The following is a 21,884-nucleotide window of genomic DNA, read 5'->3' as shown; positions in this document are numbered from 1 at the left end:
GTCCATCTGTTGCAGTTTGTGTGTTTGGCCTGAGTGCTGCATGTCTTTAACTTCCTGCAATATCTTTGAAGAAATGTATACATGGAAAATAGGTGTAGACTAGTCATGATATCAGACCAGAACTCTCTGTTCCATCCCCAGATCTGCTGTGGGATGGTGGGATCTGATGTGTGCCTTAGTTTACCGTGATACTTATCTTTGGAAGGTACTTGGAGACTTTTCATGGGCAACCTTTATGTAAATGCAAATAGTGACTTTGTTAATGCTATGAGTGATGATATTTAGCTCTGTCAACTTTTGATGCTGCTAACAAATTTTATCCAATGGGATGATTTCAAATCAAAACTATATGATTCCAAGCAATAATTAACCAGTTTGTTGTATTTTTCGGTATGTATAGATATATAGAGAATGATATATATAGAGAATGCACAGTAGTGAGAAACAAAAACATCTACCCTGTCCTGTAAATATTTATAAAACAAGCATCGTCTCTCTCTCTCTCTGCTGTTGGCAGAAGTGCTTACTCCATCCATCTTTTGCTGGATATGGATATAGATATGGATGATGTTTGTCTTGGGGTTGCAGTGGTTCCAGAATGCTTGCTCTGCCGTCGCATCAGACTTTTAACTTCACCGTCATTTTCTTGAAAAGGGAGTTAACTTGGGAGTTCATTTTGAAAGCCCTTGGGGAAAATGAATGCCAGCAAGCACAACTTCGTATTCTTGCCTTGTTAACAGCTTAAAGGGCTGCCAATATTTAAAGTGGCAAGAAGTAGTTTTGGCACTTTCAATCCAAAGCCATTAATATATTTTTTTTAAATCACAACTTGGAAAAAATAGTGCAGGTGTATGTGTGAGAGAGAGGGAGATACTTCATGTCTTTATTCAGCAGTGTTAAACCAGGACAGTGTCGAAAGAATGGACTTTTGGAAGACTTTCTCTGGCAAGCTTGCCCACAGTTAACACACTGTGAAATGGTATGGCTTAATCTTTATTGCTTTCTGTGGCCTTCGGATATCAAAAACATTCCTTTGGCAGCAAAATCGTCTGCCCTGTTTCCTTAAATGTGAGCTACCCTCCACTCCCCCTCTCAACCGTATCTCTTGCAGTCTTTCTATTTGTCAGACGTACCAGTGGGATCTCTCTAAACTATCTGACCCATTTGCTCTCTTGTTCAGTGTGTGCGCACCTGGGATGCTCCATGTCAGAGAGTTACAGGAAAGTCGAGTACAGGGCCCTTCAGCAACCCCCCTTTATCTTGTGCCTCCAGGATTATTTTTTCAGTGACGGTCGTACTTTTGGAGTATGCTTGTGTGAGCAGTTCTGGCAACGCCAAAGAATATATGATGGAGAGCAGAGGGGCTTTAGTCTGAATATTAATCCTGTAGAAAATGCCCTCTTGATTTTTTTTGAAATGTGTAAATGAAAGAGTAATATTTTCCAATTTAATAATCTTGGCTACTTGCTGTCCAAAGCAGGAGCAATGTATCAGCTCTTTCAGATGCTTATACAGCACAGGCAGATGATTTCTGTCTAAAACAAAGCATTTGAATATTGGGAAGTTCTGCTTACAAGAGCTTTGAAATAGAGAATTATTCCTGCTGGTGAAAATTCCTTATGTAAATGGAACTGCACATCAGCATTACAAAGTACTTCTACTTTGCATAGATAATCAGGCCATGCTGGTGGGAGAAAATATGCTTTAAAATATCATCTGGCTTATTCTTCCACTCTTGTTCCTCAGCTACTCAAGATAGCAGCAGTCTGTTGCTCGATAGAGGAAGGTGGTCTTATTCTAGAAAACACAGTTTAATGCCCTGGGGTTGTTCTGAAGTTTTTTTTAAAAAGCTTTTACACCTAAGGCCAGCATTGCAAGACACTGATACTCAATACAGCCTTATATTTTGTTGGCTTTTACAGCCTTGCGCCCTACGATGTGCTGTCACATAACAATACAACATTGCAGGGCATGTCCTAGTTAGAACACTCATTTCTTTGTAAAAGAGGCATTTGGGTTGCGGTTACTGCAGCAACAAGTTCACAAAGTCCCCAGATTTGCTCTCCTATCTGAGGAATGGAAAAACCAGCTTATGAAACACCAAAACAGTAAGAGTAAAAGACACTTAAGAGAATAAGCAGTGTATATTTTCAGTCCACAGCTTGAATTCTCCATTTTTGATACCAAAGTAGAATAGATCTACACCCTGGGTATTAAAGCTGTATTTAAATCCTTTCGAAGGAATCAACCTGGTTATAGTTATAGTTTGGTGTGTAATCAAAAATCCTGGAAAAGGCGAACCTTATAAATGTTTTATCAGGTATAATGTTTAAAAATATTAACCGTGGAGTTCGAACCTGTATCACACCTGTATCAGTTCAGTTCTGCTGGGATAGATCATTTTAAGCACGCCTGTGGACTTCCACTGTAAATGTGCTTTAGAAAGCTAATCCTCTGCATGTTCACAAAACAAGAATTTGCAGTGTTAGTAGTAAAACTCATTTGTTTTAGCTTTTCAACATTAACATTTGCTAATAGGCAGTGGCAGGCCCCATTAATTGTATGTAAGGGAATGTTTTAAGTGAAATCACAGCTATATCCCAGTATTGCAGTGTAATTTGTTTTTCAAGCCAGAGCTTAAGAAAGCCTCTTTTTGTTGATCGTTGTTGAGATACAATTTTAAACACTTGGAGGGGAAGGAAAGGAGACCTAGAAGACCTGTTCTGATGTAGAAAAGGTGAGTGCTCACAGTGATAGCATTGAGTTGCCAAGATTGGCTTGCCTTGGTGTAGTGTGTATCTATAAGGTTTTACATTTAACTTCAGCAGCAGTAGTTTTTATATTGAAGTAGCTACTAACCGAACTGGCAAATGTATGACACTTTCGGGAAACCTGTAGTCCGTTGGCATAACGTTTTGTTTTAGTCTCATTGCATACAGTAGTTTAAGTGTCCTAGGTGTGGCAAGCTAATTCTGTACACTCTGTCCTCATTTTGGGAATAATCTCAGATGCTCAGAATCATTCAGTTTTATATATTATGAACACTTTAAAAAGAAGATAAAAGCATAATTAGGCTACATTAATGTTTCTCTTAAAATCCATGCAGAGCAAGGCTACTCCAAGAGCTCCTCTTCCTGAAAACGATCAGAAAAAAGGAAAGCTTGTTTTGTAGACATCGGGATGTGAGGAACTTTTCAGCTACATTTTGAAAACCACTGATAGTGATCCTGAATCCAGGGTAGCAGTGTCCTGTGCCCTTACCTGGAAAATGATTGTCTCTGGATTCAGTAGCTGCTTTCAGAAGTAATACTGTGGAAAAAAAGATTGGGAATCATCAAAACGCAGCAGTGTGCAATTTTGCATCCCCTGTACTTGATTTGTTTAATGCTTCTCTTTTTCTTTTTTTCAAGTAGCTCAAGAAAAGCCAGAGCAGATTCCACTAGAGAATCGTTCCTGTGTGCTCATTCGACGTGACTTAGTTGCTCTCCCAGCCAGTCTGATCAGTCAGATTGGATATCGGTGCCACCCCAAACTCTACTCGGAGGGAGATCCGGGAGAAAAACTCGAACTTGTTGCAGGTAACAGCGTGGTAACTCTTTTTCTTTACACTAGAATGACTAGAGAATATTGACATTCTTATTCTTGGAAATTACTCTTCATCTCGCTTCAACTTCAGTTGTAATTATATATATTACCTGCGTTTTTTCCTGTTTTAGCATTATTATGAACAAAGAAACTCATCACCAATCAGTCAAAAAAAAATCTCAAATTTCCTTTCATTCACTGATGGAAGGATGTGTCATTAACAGGAATTATTTGATTGAATTTATTTAGCATGTTAATTGAATTTCCTCTGCTTGTATTCTTGTCTGCTATGGGCTGCATCACAATTGTATTCTAATATAGGTACACAGTTTTAAAAAAAATGCTTTTTTTAAGTATCAGATTATAAGGTTCACAGAGCAGCAGCTGACAGATTTATATCAGTGAATAAAACTGTTTAAGGAATTTATATAAACCGTGAACATCTTCAATAGTGTGGAGAAAAATCAGCCTGAATGTCTTGATAGATCCCTTCTTGGTGTTGTGAGTTGTAATCCTGGATTTTTACAGACGGTGTATAGATTAATGGCCATGGTGCCACTGGCATCAGATAATTAGCTGCAGATGAAAGTGGTCATTTTTTTTTGTCACCAACAGCAATTAAGAGTGTAGCTCAGTGAAATTTTGGGGTAGAATTGCAGGTTGACAATCCTGAGTTTAAATTTGTGTTGATTTCTGAAAACAATCTCGAAATATTCCAGCAGCAAATGAAGTGTCACCTGGACATACTGGTAAAGAAATGTTTTGATTTTTTCCATTTGACAGTTCGTTCAAAATTTTCCTTTAATTTTACTTCTAACCATTTAAAAATGTTTGAACTGTTGCAGAATGCCTTGTTTTACTCAAAATAAGGTTTCTTCTAACTTTCTGCTTTGCCATACAATCTGAAAAATTGCATATTTATTATGAGAAATTGTTTTAAAATTCTTTACACTTGCCACTTAACCAAAGAGTCCATTATTGACTCAGTTGTAGTTAGGGTTTTAAAAGCCCTGGACCAGCTTAATATCCCAAGGACACGTACCCTCTATAGTGATGGATGTTGTAGAGCAAGGTGGGCAAAATGCAGCCCGTGGGCCAGATGCAGCCTGCCAGGTCATGCCATCTGGCCCGTGGGGCCCTTACAAATTTAGAAAATTAATATATATCTGCCCCTGGCTGCCTATAATGTGGCCCTTGATGGCTTGCCAAAACTCAGTAAGCAGTCCTCTGCCTGAAATAATTGCCCACTCCTGGTGTAGAGCAAGTGGGTGTTTTTTGAAGTTTTTCCATCTTTCTACCTGAATCACTTCAGGCCTGTGTGCATTAAGCCTTCTTCCACTGTTCTTCATCCAGATGGTGATTTAGGATAGGCATTGGGAAAGCTGGGAGGTGGTGGTGATTCAGTTTGATTTACAGGGAGGTTGTAGAGCTGACCTGTGGTCCTGTCCTTTTGTGGCCACTAACCATCCTCCAGCACTTTGTGCAAGAAGATGCTCTTGACCCTTTTGTCCACACCACGTTCCAGTTTGGACAGTTGCATTGTGCTTCCCTAAATTCCCATGGTCTCAGTTGGGTACGTATTCCTTCTTCACTTTATCTGCATTGTTTTATACTGTGGTGCACTTTTGTCTTCCACTCCAGGAACAATGGGGTGAACATTTCTATATAATATCCCTTACTTACTGCTTAGGTTGTTGAGGTTTAATTAGATACCTGTTAAGTGCTTAGAATTCCTGTGGTGAGAGAGGATATTGAAAGGAGTAAGTTGTCCTTTCTTTCTGACCATTTATCTCTTGAATACAATGCTTTGAGTGGTAGAAGTTTTTTTTTTTTTTTATTTTCAGCTTGCAGTAGGAATCTTAATTTCAAGAAGTAGCTAGAAAGGTTTCTGTCTGGTGGAGGACATGTATTTTCTTCAATGGAAGGCAGAAATAAAACGCACATAACCGTAACACAGAATAAAACCACAAGTATTTATTTTGAAGCTGGAATATTCATTTTGTATCCATTTACATTTTATGTGAGACTTCTTCAAAACATCAAGTGGTATAGGTTATTTTCACAGTGAGAGCTGCAAATTGGCTCCAGGCATCTTTGCTTGATTTACATTTTTCAATCTGGGAAAAAGTAGATTAATATCTCTAACTGATAGCGGCTGCCTTGGTTATTTTTTATTTATTAAAGTGAAGCTACCCTTGGTAGCATCTGGCTTTCTCTCTGATGGCTTATCTCTAAAATACTGTTACTGAATAAAGGCTCAGCAGCTAATTACTGTTGCAAACTTAGTGAAAATTGATGGGGTTCTTCTGCCTAGAGTAGATGGGAAAAATCCTTCAGTGAAAGCTTAGTAACCTCCATAAACTAACTATTTTCTTTGGTCTCAGATTTTACACATTGTAACTGATTCTGAAAACTTGGGCATATTCTGGTGAGATCCTTAAACAAATCTTGAAATGATCATAGTAAAACTGATGGATAGGTATAGCATACAGAGCATAATGGTAAGGACTGTACACAAATCATAAGGCACAAATGCTCTTTTTTTTCCCCCTTCACAGTCTAATCCATAGTCTTGCACTGAAAAAAAATCTATGCAAGTAGAAAGAGGCCGTCATCTGCTGGTGAAAATTCAAGTGGTCATCACACCAGTGAAGCTAGAAAGACATGGCTTTTGATCTGTTGCATCCCTTTATAACAGTGATTCCCTGGGGCTCAATAGAGTTATTCCAGGTTTTCTCGTAACCTAGTCAACTAATTTTTTAATATTGTTCTGTTCTTATATGTATCTGTAAGATTAAAGATAATCCTTGTTAGCCTTTCCTGGAAATGTAAGAAGTATTTCTGTTTTTCTAGTATGTCTCTGTCTGGAAGTACTTAGTCCTTTGCCACTCTAGATATGATCCCCTATTTAATCTTAATTGGAAAAAAACCCCTTCTTATAGTGTAACAGTGTGCTTAGAAAAGAAAATACACCTCCACATCTTCGTTCACACAGGCCAATTGTGAGGCACACAGTAGGTTTGTTTTTGCTAGCTAGGTGCTACATACAAGTGCTTGATAATGAAAGGATAAGAGATCTGCGGAGGATTTGTTTCCAAACTTCTGGACGTGTAAGGCAAAGCTGCATTGGCAGGGTTCCTTTCTCTCCGTGAGAACATCTTTGAAGCCAGTAGATGCGATATGCAAAAATTGTGTTGTGCTAGAAATTAAATGCCTGGCTCAGCAAAAGTTATCATGGATTTGTGGGAAATGCACGGATTCCATGTCTGCATCTGTTTTTATTCTAGGTGTGTATTCTGCAGTTCTTCCCTTTAAAAAAAAAAAAAAGGAAGGCCAAAATGGGTGGTTGTTTTCTCAGAAGGCTAGCAATCATCTACTGTGTGATTCTCCTTAAAGAAATATGATTTCTTTATTTCTTTAAAGAGACAAAGCATAGCGCCATGCACTTTTTGAGAAACTAGGTCCTTTCATGTGATTGCAGGAGATCATCTTTCTGTTTGGATCAGATCAGGAGATTATTCTCATTGGCCAGCATTTTTCACGGGACCTCCAGGGGGTGAGGTACCTAAACCCCACAGGCACCTAATTGCAAAAGCTTCTTTGGAAATGATTAGATATATGCATTATCATAGCTCCTTGAGGATGCAGCTGAGACCCAGGCCCTGTTGTACTGGGTGATAGACAGGCACATCGTTTGGGACAGCCTCTGCCCTAGATCCTTTGTGATCCTAATAGGAATATAGTGGTGTGCAGTCCATTGGGAATGTACAACAGCAGGGGAAACGAGGGTTGTTAATTATAAACTTGGTATGTTTGAACTTTTTCAGGGTCAGGTGTTTATATCACCCGAGGGCAGCTGATGAACTGTCATCTGTGTGCAGGTGTCAAACATAAGGTTCTGCTGAGACGTCTCCTAGCCACTTTCTTTGATCGGTATGTGCTTTTGGGGGTTTGCTTTGGCTGTCCAGGAATTCAAAGCAATCACTGCCTTGTAAATGTGCTTTACAGAATATATTCATTTGAATCTGTATTCTAATATCATTCCCCTCTGTGTTTTTTTTTCTACTTTTCCTTATCTATGATGGCCAAAGATAAAATACCACCAGCTTTGGTGATTCTTCAGCTTAAAATATACACTGTGGTTACCCTCTGTAACAAGATGTTCCCAATAAGACACACTCTTTCTTTGCATCTTTGTAAGCGCTCGCTCTCACCTGAAATCCAGGGCATAAGGATCTGCATTTCTCTCCCTTTCTTGCAGGAACACGCTTGCCAATAGCTGCGGCACTGGAATCCGGTCCTCTACTAGTGATCCCAGCAGGAAGCCCCTGGACAGCAGGGTTCTTAATGCAGTGAAATGTAAGGAGAGGGAGAGATTTACTGCTGCTGTGTTCGAACAGCGTGCCAAGAACAAAAGACTAAGAAAGAGCTGAGATTTTAAACAAGGGAGGGCCATCTGGATTGTGTGATCGCTGTAAATATCTGTGCATTGAAATTGGGGTGTAAGAAAATTCAAATCAGTTCACTGAAATATTCCATGATTTTCAGAAACAACTTTGTGTTTTTGTTTGAAGTGAGTGCTCTGTGTTTGATGATAGTGAAGCATGAAATTGAGCCTTACTGTTCACATTACCTCAAATTTAGCTTGCTGTATTTTCCAGGCACTCGTCCTGCAGCCTAATTTTATTAGTGGAAGAGGTATAAGAAAACTGGGTTTATAAAGCTGACAGCTGTAGAACTGACTGGTTCATGGTGTGAAATAATTTTGATAAACTTGGCTCTGGTCCTTCAGTCAGATTGATGCAAGTACTGGGATTCACCCTTGCCCATCTGATGTTGAGATCAGAGCCTTGAATGCTATCGGGGGAGCGGGCTTTTGTTTTCCAGAAGCATTTTTGGTATCTCTGTCGCTGCTTTCCCTGGCCCGTTTTGATCCTGGACACAACTAGTGGTCAAGGGGCCGTCGTTTTTGGCATGTGGTTTTCTTCTTCTTACACAGCAAATGGGTTCCCAAGAATTGGAAATGTTTGCTGTGTGCCTCAGACCTTATTAATGTGGATTAATCTGTTCCACAATCTTCACATAAGCAATTGTGTTAGTGTTACAGTCTATTTCCTTGAAAATGTTTTTATAAATCTGTTTTTAATTTATAAGTAAAATAGGAACCTTACTACACGTAATTACACTTAAAAAGGAATATGTAAAAGCGACATTGATTTTATATATATGGTGTCACGGGTAAGATTTTCTACATTTTAATGAATAAAAATTTGCTCTTTCATATCAGTGAGTCAGTGGCCGAGATACCAAGAACTAACTCCAGTGTCAGTGACACCTAAAAGCATAGGGCCAACCATGGAGCTGCGGTGATGGACACTGGCTGGTAATCTGGCCTATTTCTAAATTGTGCAAGCGAGCCAATAAAGCGTTATATTGAAAAAACCGGAGACTATTTTTAATCCATGCAGAAGAACGGTTTCAGTCTTAAAAAAAATGTGGCATACAAGGCACCACAAACCAACTGGATAAATGTTTGCCTATTACAGTAATTCTCATGAATTCAAGAAGCACTTTAGCAGGGCAAAAGGTGCTTGCTGTCAGCTGCAAGCAAGAAGCAAGAAACTCTGTCCTTTAGAGCAGGCTGGTATTTAAATGCAATGAAGCCCATTTAATATACGCTTAATAAACAGTGCAAACCAATGCCCTCCACCACCTTCTCCCCACCCCCCAACTCTGTCTGAATAGTAAATCTTTATGTAAATATCTTGCTAGAAAATGAACACTCAGGTGATTTTTTTTTTTCTTTTTCTTTTTCTTTTTTTTTTTTTTTGGTGGGGGTGGGGGGGATTTTTGTTAAATCAGTCTTTCCTCTCCCTAATTGCTGCTAAACTCCTGGGGCCTGTAGATCTACAAGGCATGGAAGGGGGAGGATCAAGGCGTTGAAGGCTATTTAATCTATCAAACCAGGAACACTGGACTGCCTTTTAATGACCTGAGCCAAAATTTATGCATTTAGAAAACAAAGACTGAGTCCCAGAGAAAGGAAGAAGCTTTCAGCTGAGGGCTCAGTCCTGCAAAGTGCTGAGACCCCCCAAGAGGTGCTCAGCACCTGCTACTCCATCTCCAGGAGATGGCAACTCAGTGTGAAGCTGATGTTCATGAGTATCCATGGGTGGCATGTGAAAGTCACTGCGTCCATAAGCATCAAGGAATTGCTAGTGTATGTGATACCGTTGCATGATGGCACTAACTGCTCAGTTATGCAGCGAGAGCCAAAGTAAATGACCACCAAAACCCAGTCGCCTTGTACAGGCAGCTCCTCACGCAGGTACGTGGGGCACTTTTATGATTTTGTCACCATTGAAGGACTTGCTCCTTCTCCCTGCTATCTTTTAGATGATGTTTTACCCCTAACTAAACTACAGGACTAATAAAATCCTACTAGATAGAGAAACCCTGGGAAGAATATAAGTTCTGGAGTGCCTGCTGGGGAGGTTTCACCACACACAGTGGCAACATCTAGGTTATAAACTCTTGTGTTTCTGGATATAAGCCAGGTCTTAACTGCCTGGGCTCAAGAAGGAATTCTCCCCATGGAGTCCCTTGCATCTTTTCCTGTAGTAGTTCTGGCTGCTGCTGAGATGGGATATGGGACAAGAGGGATCACTGAACTCACCCAGAAAAAACAGTTTTTTACCTGATAAAACAATGTGCTCCCTCCCAGATCTAAAAGTATCTGCTCGTGAGCAAAGTCTTGTGACCCACTGATTGACTGGGACAAAGGCTTCACTCACACGAGCCTCTTTGACATTTGCCTAATCTAACAGTCCTTAGTTTTTTTTCTGTCCCTGTTTTTGCAGTGTATTGCCAGAATTTTGCCCCAAGCTTTAAGGAAAGCGAGATGAATGTTATTGCTGCGGATATGTGTACCAATGCCCGACGAGTGCGCAAGCGCTGGCTTCCGAAGATTAAATCCATGTTGCCCGAGGGGATGGAGATGTACCGCACGGTCATGGGCTCCACGACAAACAGCGTTCCCTTGGATCCAGAGTTCCAGTCTCCCACGGCTCAAGTCTTTGAGCAGCGAATCTATGCAGAGAGGAGGGGTGATTCAGGAACGATAGTAGCTTTGAGAACTAACACAGTCAATGTAGATCTAAGCAATGGATCCAACCAGTCATTTGAACAGAGTGAGGATGCGGAAGGATCTGGCTCCGTCATACAGGAGGCAGCTGGCACAGATGCCATGGCATCAGAAACCCAAAGCACTCCACAACCTTTCGAACAAGGTTCTGGTTCTACTAGCCGGCCAGAAACTCCCGTGAGAAGACAAGATGGTACTTATGGAGGGACTTTATAAAAAGAGAGAAAACGTTTTGTGATCTATAAGGGATCTGTAATACTAAAGCTGCTTGCATGCATTACTAATACAAAAAAATGTGATCAAGCCACTTACCTACTGAACTGCTACTGTTGCCTGAAAAAAATGTGATTTTTATTCTGCTTGTATTTAAAATTTATGAAGGAAATAATTGCATTCGTTATACTGTAAATGACTAGGTCTATGGTGACCTACTTAAAACTATTGGGCTTCTTTTTTTGATATTCCTGAGGTTAGTCTATAAGACTGTAGCTTTTTTTTATTTTTTTTTTTCCTTAAAAGAAGGGGAGGAAAAAAGCTAGACATCCCCCCCCCCCCCCACCATATCATCACCCCATGCATTATTCAACTCAGAAGTAAAGCCATCATTAACTTCTTCCTCTAAAGAAAGTTTTACCGTCACTTAACAGGAAAGCAGGATACGTTAGGGTAGACGTAGTCTGACTGGAGTCATTTTTATTTGCAAGAATGGCTCTGGAAAGGTGGGGTGGGGGCGGGTATTGCTAAACACTTCAATGATCAGAGAACAGATCCTTAACATTAGTGTTGCTAAGCATGATGCTGTAACTAAGGTCTAAGGGCTCTTCAGTGTCTGTCCACTGATTTTTTTTTGATTTTTTTTTTTTGATTTTTTTTTTCAGTTGCAGGATGGAGTGGCCACATCTTTTATTTGATATGTGATATATGCAGGGAGGACTGCATGGTCATTGCAGATGAGACCCTGAGCTTACATTTTCCCTGCAGCGTGTGACTGTTGGGTTTGGGGTTTTTTTCTCCCAGAGCCATTCCTGTTCATTTCCCCCTCATTCTCCGGCTAGCACAAGCTGTAGCCTGATACTACCAGCTTCTTAACTGAACCATTTCCTATGACCTTATTTCTGATTGCCACCTCCTTTACCTTGTGGCAGTGACGAGAGCAAACAGTCCACCTCTTTCATAGGCTAATAGACTTTAATCATTGACTCAATCCAATCATTGAGTCAGATTGTAACCGTTTCAGAGAGAAACTTTAATGCACCATTGGGAGAACATATTTGTATATAATGTTGTTTTGTTTTTTTTCCTTAAAAAGCTTAAAGGTGAAGGTTGTAGGGGGTGGAATGATAGTTGAAAGCAAAAACGTAACCGGCAGGTGGAGCAAGCCTGACTGCAAATTCTGCTGTACCTAACAGTAATGGTTTGAATGAACGTGGCTTCCAGTGATGTACTTGTTAAATGCCTTGGATTGAGGGAGCAATAGGATTTAACTTCTAGGCAAGTACTTGATGGATGGGGCATCCATCACATCCTCCCTCCAATTGAGGTGCTTGTAAGACCAGAAGATAACGATTTCCACACCCCCCCCACACACACACATGCAAGCGCGTGTGCTACTGTAACTTAATTTTTTTTTAATTTAACATCCTGATTAAGGCACAGGTTGGAGGGGCCCTGCAGGAGTGAAAAATCTGTCATCACTTCCAGGAAACTCACTGTTGACTTGGGGTCCACAGAGTTGCACAGTACAGCACAGCTGCCAGTTTGCAGGAAACAAAGTCGTTCTCCTGTATAACTGACAGCAGCCACCAAGCTCTGTCCCTCTTAAAGAACAGCAAGTTTTGTGCCAAGCAGACTAGATCTGTTGGAAATAGTAACTCTCCTTCCAGCTGTGGAAGCCTGTTGAGGCATCTGCCTAAATCAGACCGGCCTAGGCTGAAACACCTCAGTAGCTCTGTAGTCTAGACCAGAGTCTCCTATAGTCTGCTCTTAATTTTTAACAATCGAAAGTGTAATAGAAAAGAAAAACACCAGATTTATATTTATTGCTTTTTGACTTTCTCCTTCTTCCATGAAGTACTTTGCCTTCCAACATGCCTTCATGGAAAAGGGAAGGGTGAAATATTCGTTCTTTTGACGTCCTTCACGGTGCATTTGGTGACACTTTGCCTTCTCGGTCCTGTGCCTATCGAGACACTGAGGCACGCGTTATTATTATGCAATAACACACACTGTGTCGTGTCCGACTGTTAGAGCCATGCGTTCAGTGAAGGGGCGGCTGGTACGTGTGCAGGTAGATGTGCAAGTCGTAGCGAAAGTTTGTCCAGCTGAGTGGGACGTGTGCGCTCACACTCTCTGCGTGTCGACTTCTCGTGAGGGCTTTCATTTTGGAAACCTTAGTTCAGGAATTCCCCAAAGTGACAGTAAACCTTTCCTAACGGTAGCAATGCTACCCCAGGACTTCCGGGGACGTACCGGGTACAAAGCATGGCACGCTGTTCACAGGTCACGCTTCTCCATTATCGTGCTTCTTCCTTAAGTCCCATTATTCAGTTTGTACTACTTGCAGAGGTGTGAGAGGTTTGCAGAGTTTTGCTGGTGGGAGTGAGGGGCTCTGCGCATGCTGTGAGCCAACACAAAGACAATGGTGTACGGGGAAAAAAGGGAAATACCAGGTGCTCGCTGGTATGAAGCAGATGCTTGGTAGTGTCGAGCTTGGAATGCCTTTAAGTTTTGGGGAAAGTGATGTGAAAGCCAAATACGGCTGGTTTTGGTTTTGGTTGGTTAGTTTTACTGTGACTAAAATGCCTATTTTAAATTATCACTTACAATTTGCTTATGAAGATGAAGTTTTGAAACTATGAACAAGTGCAAAGTGCACGGTTAGTCACTCGCTAGTGATACTGGTGACTATTTATTTTGGGGTGGGGTTTTTTTTTGTTTCTTGGGTTTTTTTGGTTACTGTGTTCATGGACAGTGCTTTGCTCAGGGTTTTGCTCCCCTCTTGGTCTTCAAGGAGTATAAGGGTGACCCAGCCTTCGGCCATTTGTTGAGGGTTTTTCGTTGTTGTGGTTGTGGTTTCTTCTAGATGTGAAGCTGTGATTGCATCTAAATAGCAAAGCTCTCCAACACTGAGTGTGTTCCAGCCTCCTTCTCTGTTTGCTGTGAGTAAAATGCACTGCTTGGGTTATTTCTGCCTTCGATCTTGCATAGCTCTGAGCTCTGCATGGATTGAACCAGGCCAGATAGCAGAGTTGGGTAGTCTGTCCTCCCCGCTCACCTGGATTGATGCCCTTTACACCTATGCAAAGTTGTGGGGCTGGGGGGGCAGGGTGGGTGAAGAGCTGCATCCACAGGGCCGATGATATTCTTCATGTGCGTTTGCGTTTTGAAGCAGTGGGCTGTATTTGCACTTTGCCCATTTCTTGTGAATGAAACTTTTCTCGCTGTTTGCAGTGTCCATTCTTGACTACACCGAGCGCCCAGAGTTTGCCCCATGTTCTGGTTGCGTGGCTTGTCCGCGTGGCTGGCAGAATACCACGGGGCATACACACTTTCTGAGCTGCATAGTAGATGGGCGCTTGGGTACCATGTGCCAGGATATGGCCCTAAGAGTATATCTTACTAAAGGAACTACCGGGGACCATAGAGCTAGGCATGCATTGGGCTGCCTTTTCTTTTCCGTTTTTTTTTTTTTTGTTTCAGAGAGTTTGAGTGGTCCAGTTCTTTAGCTGTATAACCATAACACCCAGGTAAATGTCTGCATGGAAATTACATCTCAGTTAGACAGACCAAACCCTCTGGTGAGCGAGGGCTTACTGGGTCAGCGCCGTTCCTGAGGAACAGCTGCATTTGCCGCACGTCCTCCGGCGACTTGGCTAAGTCCAAGACTGAAGGAGCTGGGGCATGGGGGAGACGAGACCTCAGTCTCTGCTTTATTAGACCCGCCCCGGTGAATTCAGTCTTTGGAGTCCGGATGGCGTTGGGAACGCTGAGACCGCCTCTCTCACTCTTTGATTTTGTATTAATACAAAGCAAAAGAGAATGCTGCCTCCTTTTTTGTGACATTTCTTCATGTTTGGTAAGTTTACTGAACCCTCAAATTGAGACTCGCTGTTGGCTAAAGCTGCTCTGGACCAATCCTACCTAGAAAACAAATGCACCGAATGCCTGAACGGGGAGACCCTAGACTGAATTAGCAGCAGAAGTACTTGAATGATTTAGAATGGCTTAGAACAGAGAATATGAAGAGAGTCAAGTTGCACAGTGAAAATATATATATTTTTATACCTAGCACAACTTCCTGTATATTTTTTTTGTTTTGTTTTGTTTTTCTTTTGGGGTTCTACTTCGGTTTCGTTTTCTGTTTTGGTTTAGGAAGGAAAACTTTTAAAATGTGAAGGGCGTAGGGTTTTTTTTCCTTATCTGGTAGATGAGGGCAAGCATTTTGCACTAATGTTTCCTGTGTGTGGAGGATTAATGATATGTTTGAAAATGTATATGGATAATGATTGTATTCTTCAGAAAAAAAAAGTAATCCCTTTAAAATACTGAATGTAAAGTGAAAACAGAGCAGTCCATTGATTGTACGGGGCTTTCCTGAGTGCCTTAGAATTTTTTGATCATTTTTTCCAAGGAAACTAGATTAAGGAGATCAGACCATAACCAACTCCTCCCTCCTCTTTGTTTACAACACTATTTTAAATTCTAGAACTTGGGGCTGCTTTATAATGTGAATAGCAAACTGCATTCATCTGGTAGTATAAAATCAGAGCATCAGTATTTATGGTATGTCTGCACCTTTATTCTTATGCTTGACTATTAGCAATATTACATGTATATTGTATATCTAAAGTTGTATCAAGCACCTTTTAAAAAAAACTGAATGGAGTTTAAGCTTACAAGTTACATGCAGTTGCCATATAGTGTAGAACCCAAACCCTCTCCTCCTTCTTGTTAGCTTGAAATTAAGAGCAATGTCCTGATTACGGTTGCCTGGTAGAAGGGTAGCATGACCTTCTGCTGAATCTCTGTCCACCCTGTGTTAATAATGAACAATTCCATGCGTGGCTAAGGTTTGTGGAAAGCGTCTGAATGCCGCGCGGTCGAGTTTAGCTGGCCGCGGGCACCTTCTGACCAAGGGGGTGAATCGTGCCCGTGTTATGGGAAGATGCTGCAGTCTTTCTAGGCCTGATTCCTTCCTTCCTTCACATCCAGTCGCTAGTAACTGCACAGAAGTCAGTGGAGTGACCCTGATGTAAGTCCAGTGGGAGTAAGAAGGAAGAGGAGAAGCCTGGGGAAAAAACTCACGAAGAAAGATGCGTCCATTGTGCCACTGGCTTTGCTTTAATATTGCCTTAGCTGATGTAATCTCTCCGCAGCCGTAAGGAGATAAGTTCCCTTTGGCTCAGCCACGTGCTGTCAGGTAGGCCTGCATGTTTTATTTCCCTCTTGACCATCCTCGTGCATGCTGCAACACTTTAATAGGGAGAGAGAAACAAAAGGTTAAACTTAACTTGCCACAACCTTTTTCTTTTCCTTTCTTTTTTTTCTTTTATTAGCAGCACAAAACTGGAATTGTTCCCTATTTAACACATGTTTAAAGGACCATAGCATTCTAGACATGGTATTCGGCAAAGGACTGATGCATTTCCTCAGTCATTTTATTGCTAAGGTTTTGTTCAGATTGCTTATTTTTATGGAAATAACTTGCTGCAAGTGGAGAAGGGTGTATGGCCCATTAAACAACTGAAAACTAAGAGACAACCCCTGTTTGCCTCTGCCGGCAGTAAATTCTAAACACAAAATTGAGAGTTCATAGCTGTCTTGGGCTTCAACTACTGTTTCAAAGTGTTCCTGCTGTATGAATTTGTCATTATGTCAGTGAGCAAGCTCCAAACGTGCATATTACCATGCCCAAGATATTCAGGGCTTGCTATGAGATGGTTCAAAAATGAGGGTTTAAGAAAAAAAAACCAAAACAACCCAGTAAATAAATAAATAAATAAAAAAATATGCCGAAGTCTAAAGCACTCAAATTGGAAAACCTTCAAGTGTTCCGACCAGTTTCTTCCATTGTAAGCGTTTTGCACACAAGTGTGATTTTTATGTCAAAATAAAAGCCAAAACTTGCAATACTATTTTTAGCAGACAAAAAAAAAAACCTAAGTATAAATGTATAAATATTTTTGACTTGAACATTTGGATGGCACTTGATTCAAATAGAACATTAATCCTTTGGACAGAATGTTTGGGGAAAAAAAGACTTAAAGTACAAGGTTGTTTTTAAAGAGTCTGTGTAGGGTATTAAGTAGTACTGTAATTCATGACTGTTAAAAAAAAAAAAAATACTTTCTGTGCGATAAGAAAAATTTCACAGTACCACTGAATTATGTTTCTCAACTGTCTCAGCCACGAACGACACTAGCTTTTTTTTTTATATATATATATAGTGCATTATTCACTAGTATTTATGTGCTGTTACTCTGTATAGTTAAGACTGTTATTTTGTAGCCATGGCTGACACACTATATCAGTAACTAAAAAAAAAAAAAAAGACAAAGTGAAGACCCCCCCCACCTGCCAAGAATTCAAAATGTGCTCATAGCTGTTTTTCATATGACAAAAAAATCCATTTAAACCCCCCTCAATGTGATCATTAATTGTAAAACGCTTTGTAAAATTCACATTTACAAAATAATAAAGTTAATTAAAATTAAAAGTCCGACTTGGCTTTTTCTTTCTGGGACGCAGAAGGGAAGGGCAGTTAATCGTCCCCGGGAGTGGGTTGAGAGCAAGGAGGTGCGGCAGGGCAGGAGCATGGGGGCTTGTGAGGATGGCAGGAGGGATGTGAGGAGGACATCCCAATTATGTGCAAAAATTGCTAGCTACAGGATGGGCAGTGAAGTGGCTTCCAGGTTTCTGAACCAAATCCCCTCTGATCAGGAGCGAGAAAACTCCTGTTGGCTTTGAAATGGAGCTTATAAAACCTTGCAGGGATAAAACCAGCTCCGCAGTCTAAGGTCGGCCCATTGCTTCTGATATACTTGTATCCAGTTAAGTAGCCCCATACTGGAATTACAAATTACACCTCCATCTTCTGCGTGGAAACAGGCAGGACATTACCAAACCCTCCAGCCCATCACTGTGGCACAAGAAACTGCGCATGTCCAGGTGCACGAGACCTTCCTTGGGTTGTCCTAGCCCGTCAAAGGAGGCTTTCTTGCGTTTCCCTGTTGTTAGATAGGAATAAGTTGTATTTTGGCGACTGGCTGTCAGGAAGAGAGGCGTCTGCGGCTGTGGTGCTTGCGGAGAGGCAGCTGGAAGTGCGTTGGACCCACAGGCTCGGCAGGGACCAATGTCAAGGTAGGTACAAGGTTGTCTTTTTTCTTAGCAGGTGGGCCCGTGGTGGCAGAGCCAGGCAGCGCTTGGGTTGGCTTCATTCAGTGCAACGCCAACCGGGCAGAGGAAGCCTCAGATCATTCCCGTGGTGGGAGGACACTGCACCCTGGATCATTCCCAGAGGTGCTAGGACCCAGACCATACTGGGGAAATGTCCTGAAATCAGGGGGACACATCCCTCAGCCCCCCGGTCTGGAAACATGAGCAAACCCAGCATAGGCTAGGGAGAGAGGCGCATCTCATCCAGCCCTGCTCAGCTGCCCTCCCCCGGGACAGCTTGGAGCAGCGCAGAGAGCAGACGAGCCAGGTCCTGGGAACGTGGGGTGCTGGGGACTGAGCGGTCTCAGCAAGGAGCCGGGCAGAGGTCGGGGGCTGCAGTGCAGGGACCACGGGGATCTCTTCTGTCTTGACGCCCATCTCACTGGGGTCATCTGAGCCCAGCAGTCTTTCCTGCCCCAGTGCAGGGGGCTGGAGCTGATGATCTGTAAGGTCCCTTCCAGCCCCTAATAACTATGAAGCCCTGGGTAGGGCAAGGCTGGTCTTCATCTAGTTTCTCCAGGCAGCTTGGTAAGAGCCACCCCCCAGGGGAAAGGGGGAAGCCTGTGTCGCACGGCATGGGCAGGGCAGGGGCATGGCTCATGTTCCAGGTGGGGAAACTGAGGCACAGAGCACCTGCATCTGGGCGCAGCAGGGAGCCTGCAGCAGCCTTAGCTCTGGAGCACTGGTGCAGCCCAGAGCGGCTCCTTCCCGGTTCATGGGAGCCAAAAGGTCCCTCCTCTGCCCTTTCCCTGCTGCGCCAGTGTCCAGCCTTGCTCCAGGCATCTCTCAGCTGGAAACATCCATCCATCTTTTGTCACCCACGTACATGGCACGTGAGAGAGGACAGGACCCGGTGGGAGCCCGGGCTGGGGATGGGGGTGCCAGGCCACGGGGCAGGGACCAACTGCTCTGCCCTTGCCCTGGTGAGGACCCGCAGCGCAAGGGCTCCCACCAGACTGGGGCCCCGCAGCCCATCGCTGCCTCTGCCCTGCCTGCGCCTCTGCCCCTGGCAGTCGCCTTCCCTCGCCTAACCCCCACCTGGGGTCCCCTCCTCTGTCCCCACTGATGGGGAGACAGGAGAGGGTTGCTGGGGACCCTCTCCAGCCCAGGGTCTAGCCTGGGGCTGTTGCCTCCAGCAGCCGTCAGACAGACAAAAGCCAGATCCCCCCTGCCGCAGCCTGTGCTTCTAGGTGCTAAGAAACATCCCCTCCATGGCATTGCCTGGCAGCACTGATTTCGGGGCTGGCTGGGATCAGACCTGCACCCAGGGGTGGGGGGCTCGGGGAACCATCTTCATCTTGCATTTGCAGAGCCATAGGGTGGCCACATTGAGACACAAGTTGTTGCTTGGGGCTTTCCTATGAAATTCCCCCCGCTGGGGAAATGAGCTTTTATCAGCCAAACATTTCTCCAGACAGCAGGGAAACCTGCCCCTGCTCCCCACCCCAGTCCCCCTTATTTGCTGGACCCTACCATGGAAACAACTGGAGCACCTGAATCTTTTTCTTTTTTTTAACTGAATCCACCCCCCCACTAAATCCACTCTCTGGCTCTTTCTCGGATTCAACTGCCGAGGTCAAAAAAGGATGCAGCGTCAGCCAAAAAACGTGGCTTCTTTGCTTCACTGAGCACTTTATGCCTATTCATAAAGGAAAACGTTAAACATTTTCCAAAAATACAGGCACATAAATTACTTCTGCAGGGGCAGGAGGGGCCTGCGTGCACTCGCTGTCTTAACCCCTGCCTTGCTTCGGACCCGGGCGGCCGGGGCAGGTGGCCTTCTGTGTCTAGAGCCCTTCAGGCCCCGGGGGTGCCAGGGAATGAGTTTGCTGGGTCTCTGTCCGGCTGAGTACTGGAATATCTGGGTCAAAAGTTAGGGACTGTGGAGTCTTATCTCGTTACCTGGATTCGCTTTCGTGACCCCCCGGGTTTGTTCCTGGGGGTTTACTGCTCTTTGCTGTTCTCTCCTAGCACTGCGCCCTCGCAAAGCCTCACCGTGTCTCTCTCTCTCTTTTCCCTTCCTTGTGTTTTGGATGCTAATTCCTCTCTCCTCCTCATACTCTGCTTTCTGCAGGTCCTATCACAGCCTCTGAAGAAGGGAATTCATGAAAGCTTGTGCTCTCTCTCTATGCATAGACCTTATTTAGTTGGTCTATAAAAAGGTGCATCTCTCCCCTGACTTCAGACCCTCCATGGTGCGGCAGACAGGGCAAAACTAGATCCACCCCGCCTCCCCGCCCTGCAGCACAGTGATTTTCAGCCCCCTGGGGTGTCCCGAGAGCCTTTTCAGGGTGCCACGGGGTGTCCTACTACGTTGGCGGTGCTGGGAGGGCTAATGCCATATAACCTCAGACACGAGTCTGTCATGTTAAGTCACTCTGCCTGGTCTTCCTCAGGTCTCTGCAGCAGAGACTTGCTCTGTTTTTTCCCCATCGTGGAGAAAGGAGGGGACACCAAGAGTGGGCATCTTCCCGGAGGGGCTTGGAACAGCTGTAAACGGATGGCAGCAAGGGGCTGTGATGTGCTGGGGTCTGTCCCAGCCTTGCCTGTGTTAGCTGGGGGTGGCAGTGACCCCGGAGCCCCCCTCCAGGCTTCTCTGCTGTCCCGCAATGCATGCAGCAGCCCAGCGCAGTGCTGTAAGGTCCCTGCGGGCACACCGACCCTCCCTGGGGCAGACGAGAGCACAGCTCCCTGGCCACATGCCGGCCCTGCTGTTCCCTGCAAACCCCAAGAAGCACCAGCCACGGCCAGTGCAGCGAGGATGGGGGTCTTGGTGCAGAGCAGCGCATGCCGCGGCTGAGACCTGCAGCCCCTGGCATCCACTTCCCGTGGTCCCAGCGCCTGCCTTCCTGTGTTTCTCTGGGCTAGGGCCGTGCAAGTCCAGGTGCTCCACCTCACTTCAGCTTAGAGCCAGCTTGCCTTTGCAAGGCCTTCGTACTGCAACATTTGGGCAGCAGGAGGAACCAGGGGCTTGCCTAGCAGCCGCCGCGCAGGCCAAAATGTCGGTGGGGGGAGTGGGAGAGAGAAGTCATTCAAAAGTTTCCATTGGCCTTAGGGCTTTGTTATGAGGCTTTTCGGACGCAGAATCTAAATGGAGGGCTACATTTCCGAGCACCTTTGCAGGTGGCTGCTCTCATCCCGCTCTGCCGCCGCATCTCTTTTATTTGCAACACGCCTGCAGTGGGCAGCCCATTCAAGGTCCCACCCAGACGGGATGGGGTAGAAGTGGGTTCATGATGACAAACAGGTTGTATCACAAGCACCAGAAGAAATGTTTTGTCCAAAGCCCCCTGTTCAGTGCACACAGGCTGGACCCGCGGGACGCTTTGCGGTGCATAAAGATAAGTGTGGGGTAAGTCTGCCCCGGGGGGGTGCAAAAAATTAATTGTGCATGAAGTAACATTTCTAAAGAGAGTGTGTGCGGTGGGGTGTTGGGGTGTTAAAATCCTAAGCTAGGGTAGCAGAAAATCACCTCTGCCGTTGGCCTACTTCTTCACAAATGCTTCCTAAATCAGGACAAGTGTGAGCAAAAGAGACTGGGAGGACTGTAATTCTGTTCTCTGTAATTTTTGTCTTTTCTTTTTTTTTCCTCAACCCAATTGGCTATAAAATTGCTGAGAAGCTGCATTTCCTTTGGTTATCAAAAAAAAAAAATGAAAAAAAATTAAAGCCCACCAAACCCCACTAGCACTTGGGGTTTTTATTTCATCTCATCTCTGCG

At 43.8% G+C, this 21,884-nt stretch overlaps 1 protein-coding gene across 5 annotated transcripts in view; it reads left to right on the top strand.

Annotated features, from left to right (window-relative positions):
* NACC2 (NACC family member 2) overlaps positions 1-17,444 on the top strand; it is a 79,293-nt gene extending 61,849 nt beyond the window's left edge. For 4 of the 5 annotated variants that reach the window (XM_090021615.1, XM_090021618.1, XM_090021616.1 and 1 more), the window contains 4 exons: positions 3,411-3,578; positions 7,413-7,518; positions 7,847-7,944; positions 10,446-17,444. In XM_090021615.1, the coding sequence (XP_089877741.1) occupies positions 3,411-3,578; positions 7,413-7,518; positions 7,847-7,944; positions 10,446-10,945 (872 nt within the window). In that variant the 3' untranslated portion in view covers positions 10,946-17,444. The remainder of the gene's footprint in view (positions 1-3,410; positions 3,579-7,412; positions 7,519-7,846; positions 7,945-10,445) is intronic. The other variant, XM_090021619.1, reaches the window with a different exon arrangement.
* The last annotated feature ends 4,440 nt before the right edge of the window (positions 17,445-21,884 follow it).

The sequence above is a fragment of the Crocodylus siamensis genome, chromosome 11, assembly GCF_052110815.1.
Source record: "Crocodylus siamensis isolate JL-2025a chromosome 11, ASM5211081v1, whole genome shotgun sequence".
In the NCBI taxonomy this organism is placed as follows: Eukaryota; Metazoa; Chordata; order Crocodylia; family Crocodylidae; genus Crocodylus; species Crocodylus siamensis.
Note: the sequence above shows the minus strand (reverse complement) of the source record. Positions and strands in the feature narration are given on the sequence as shown.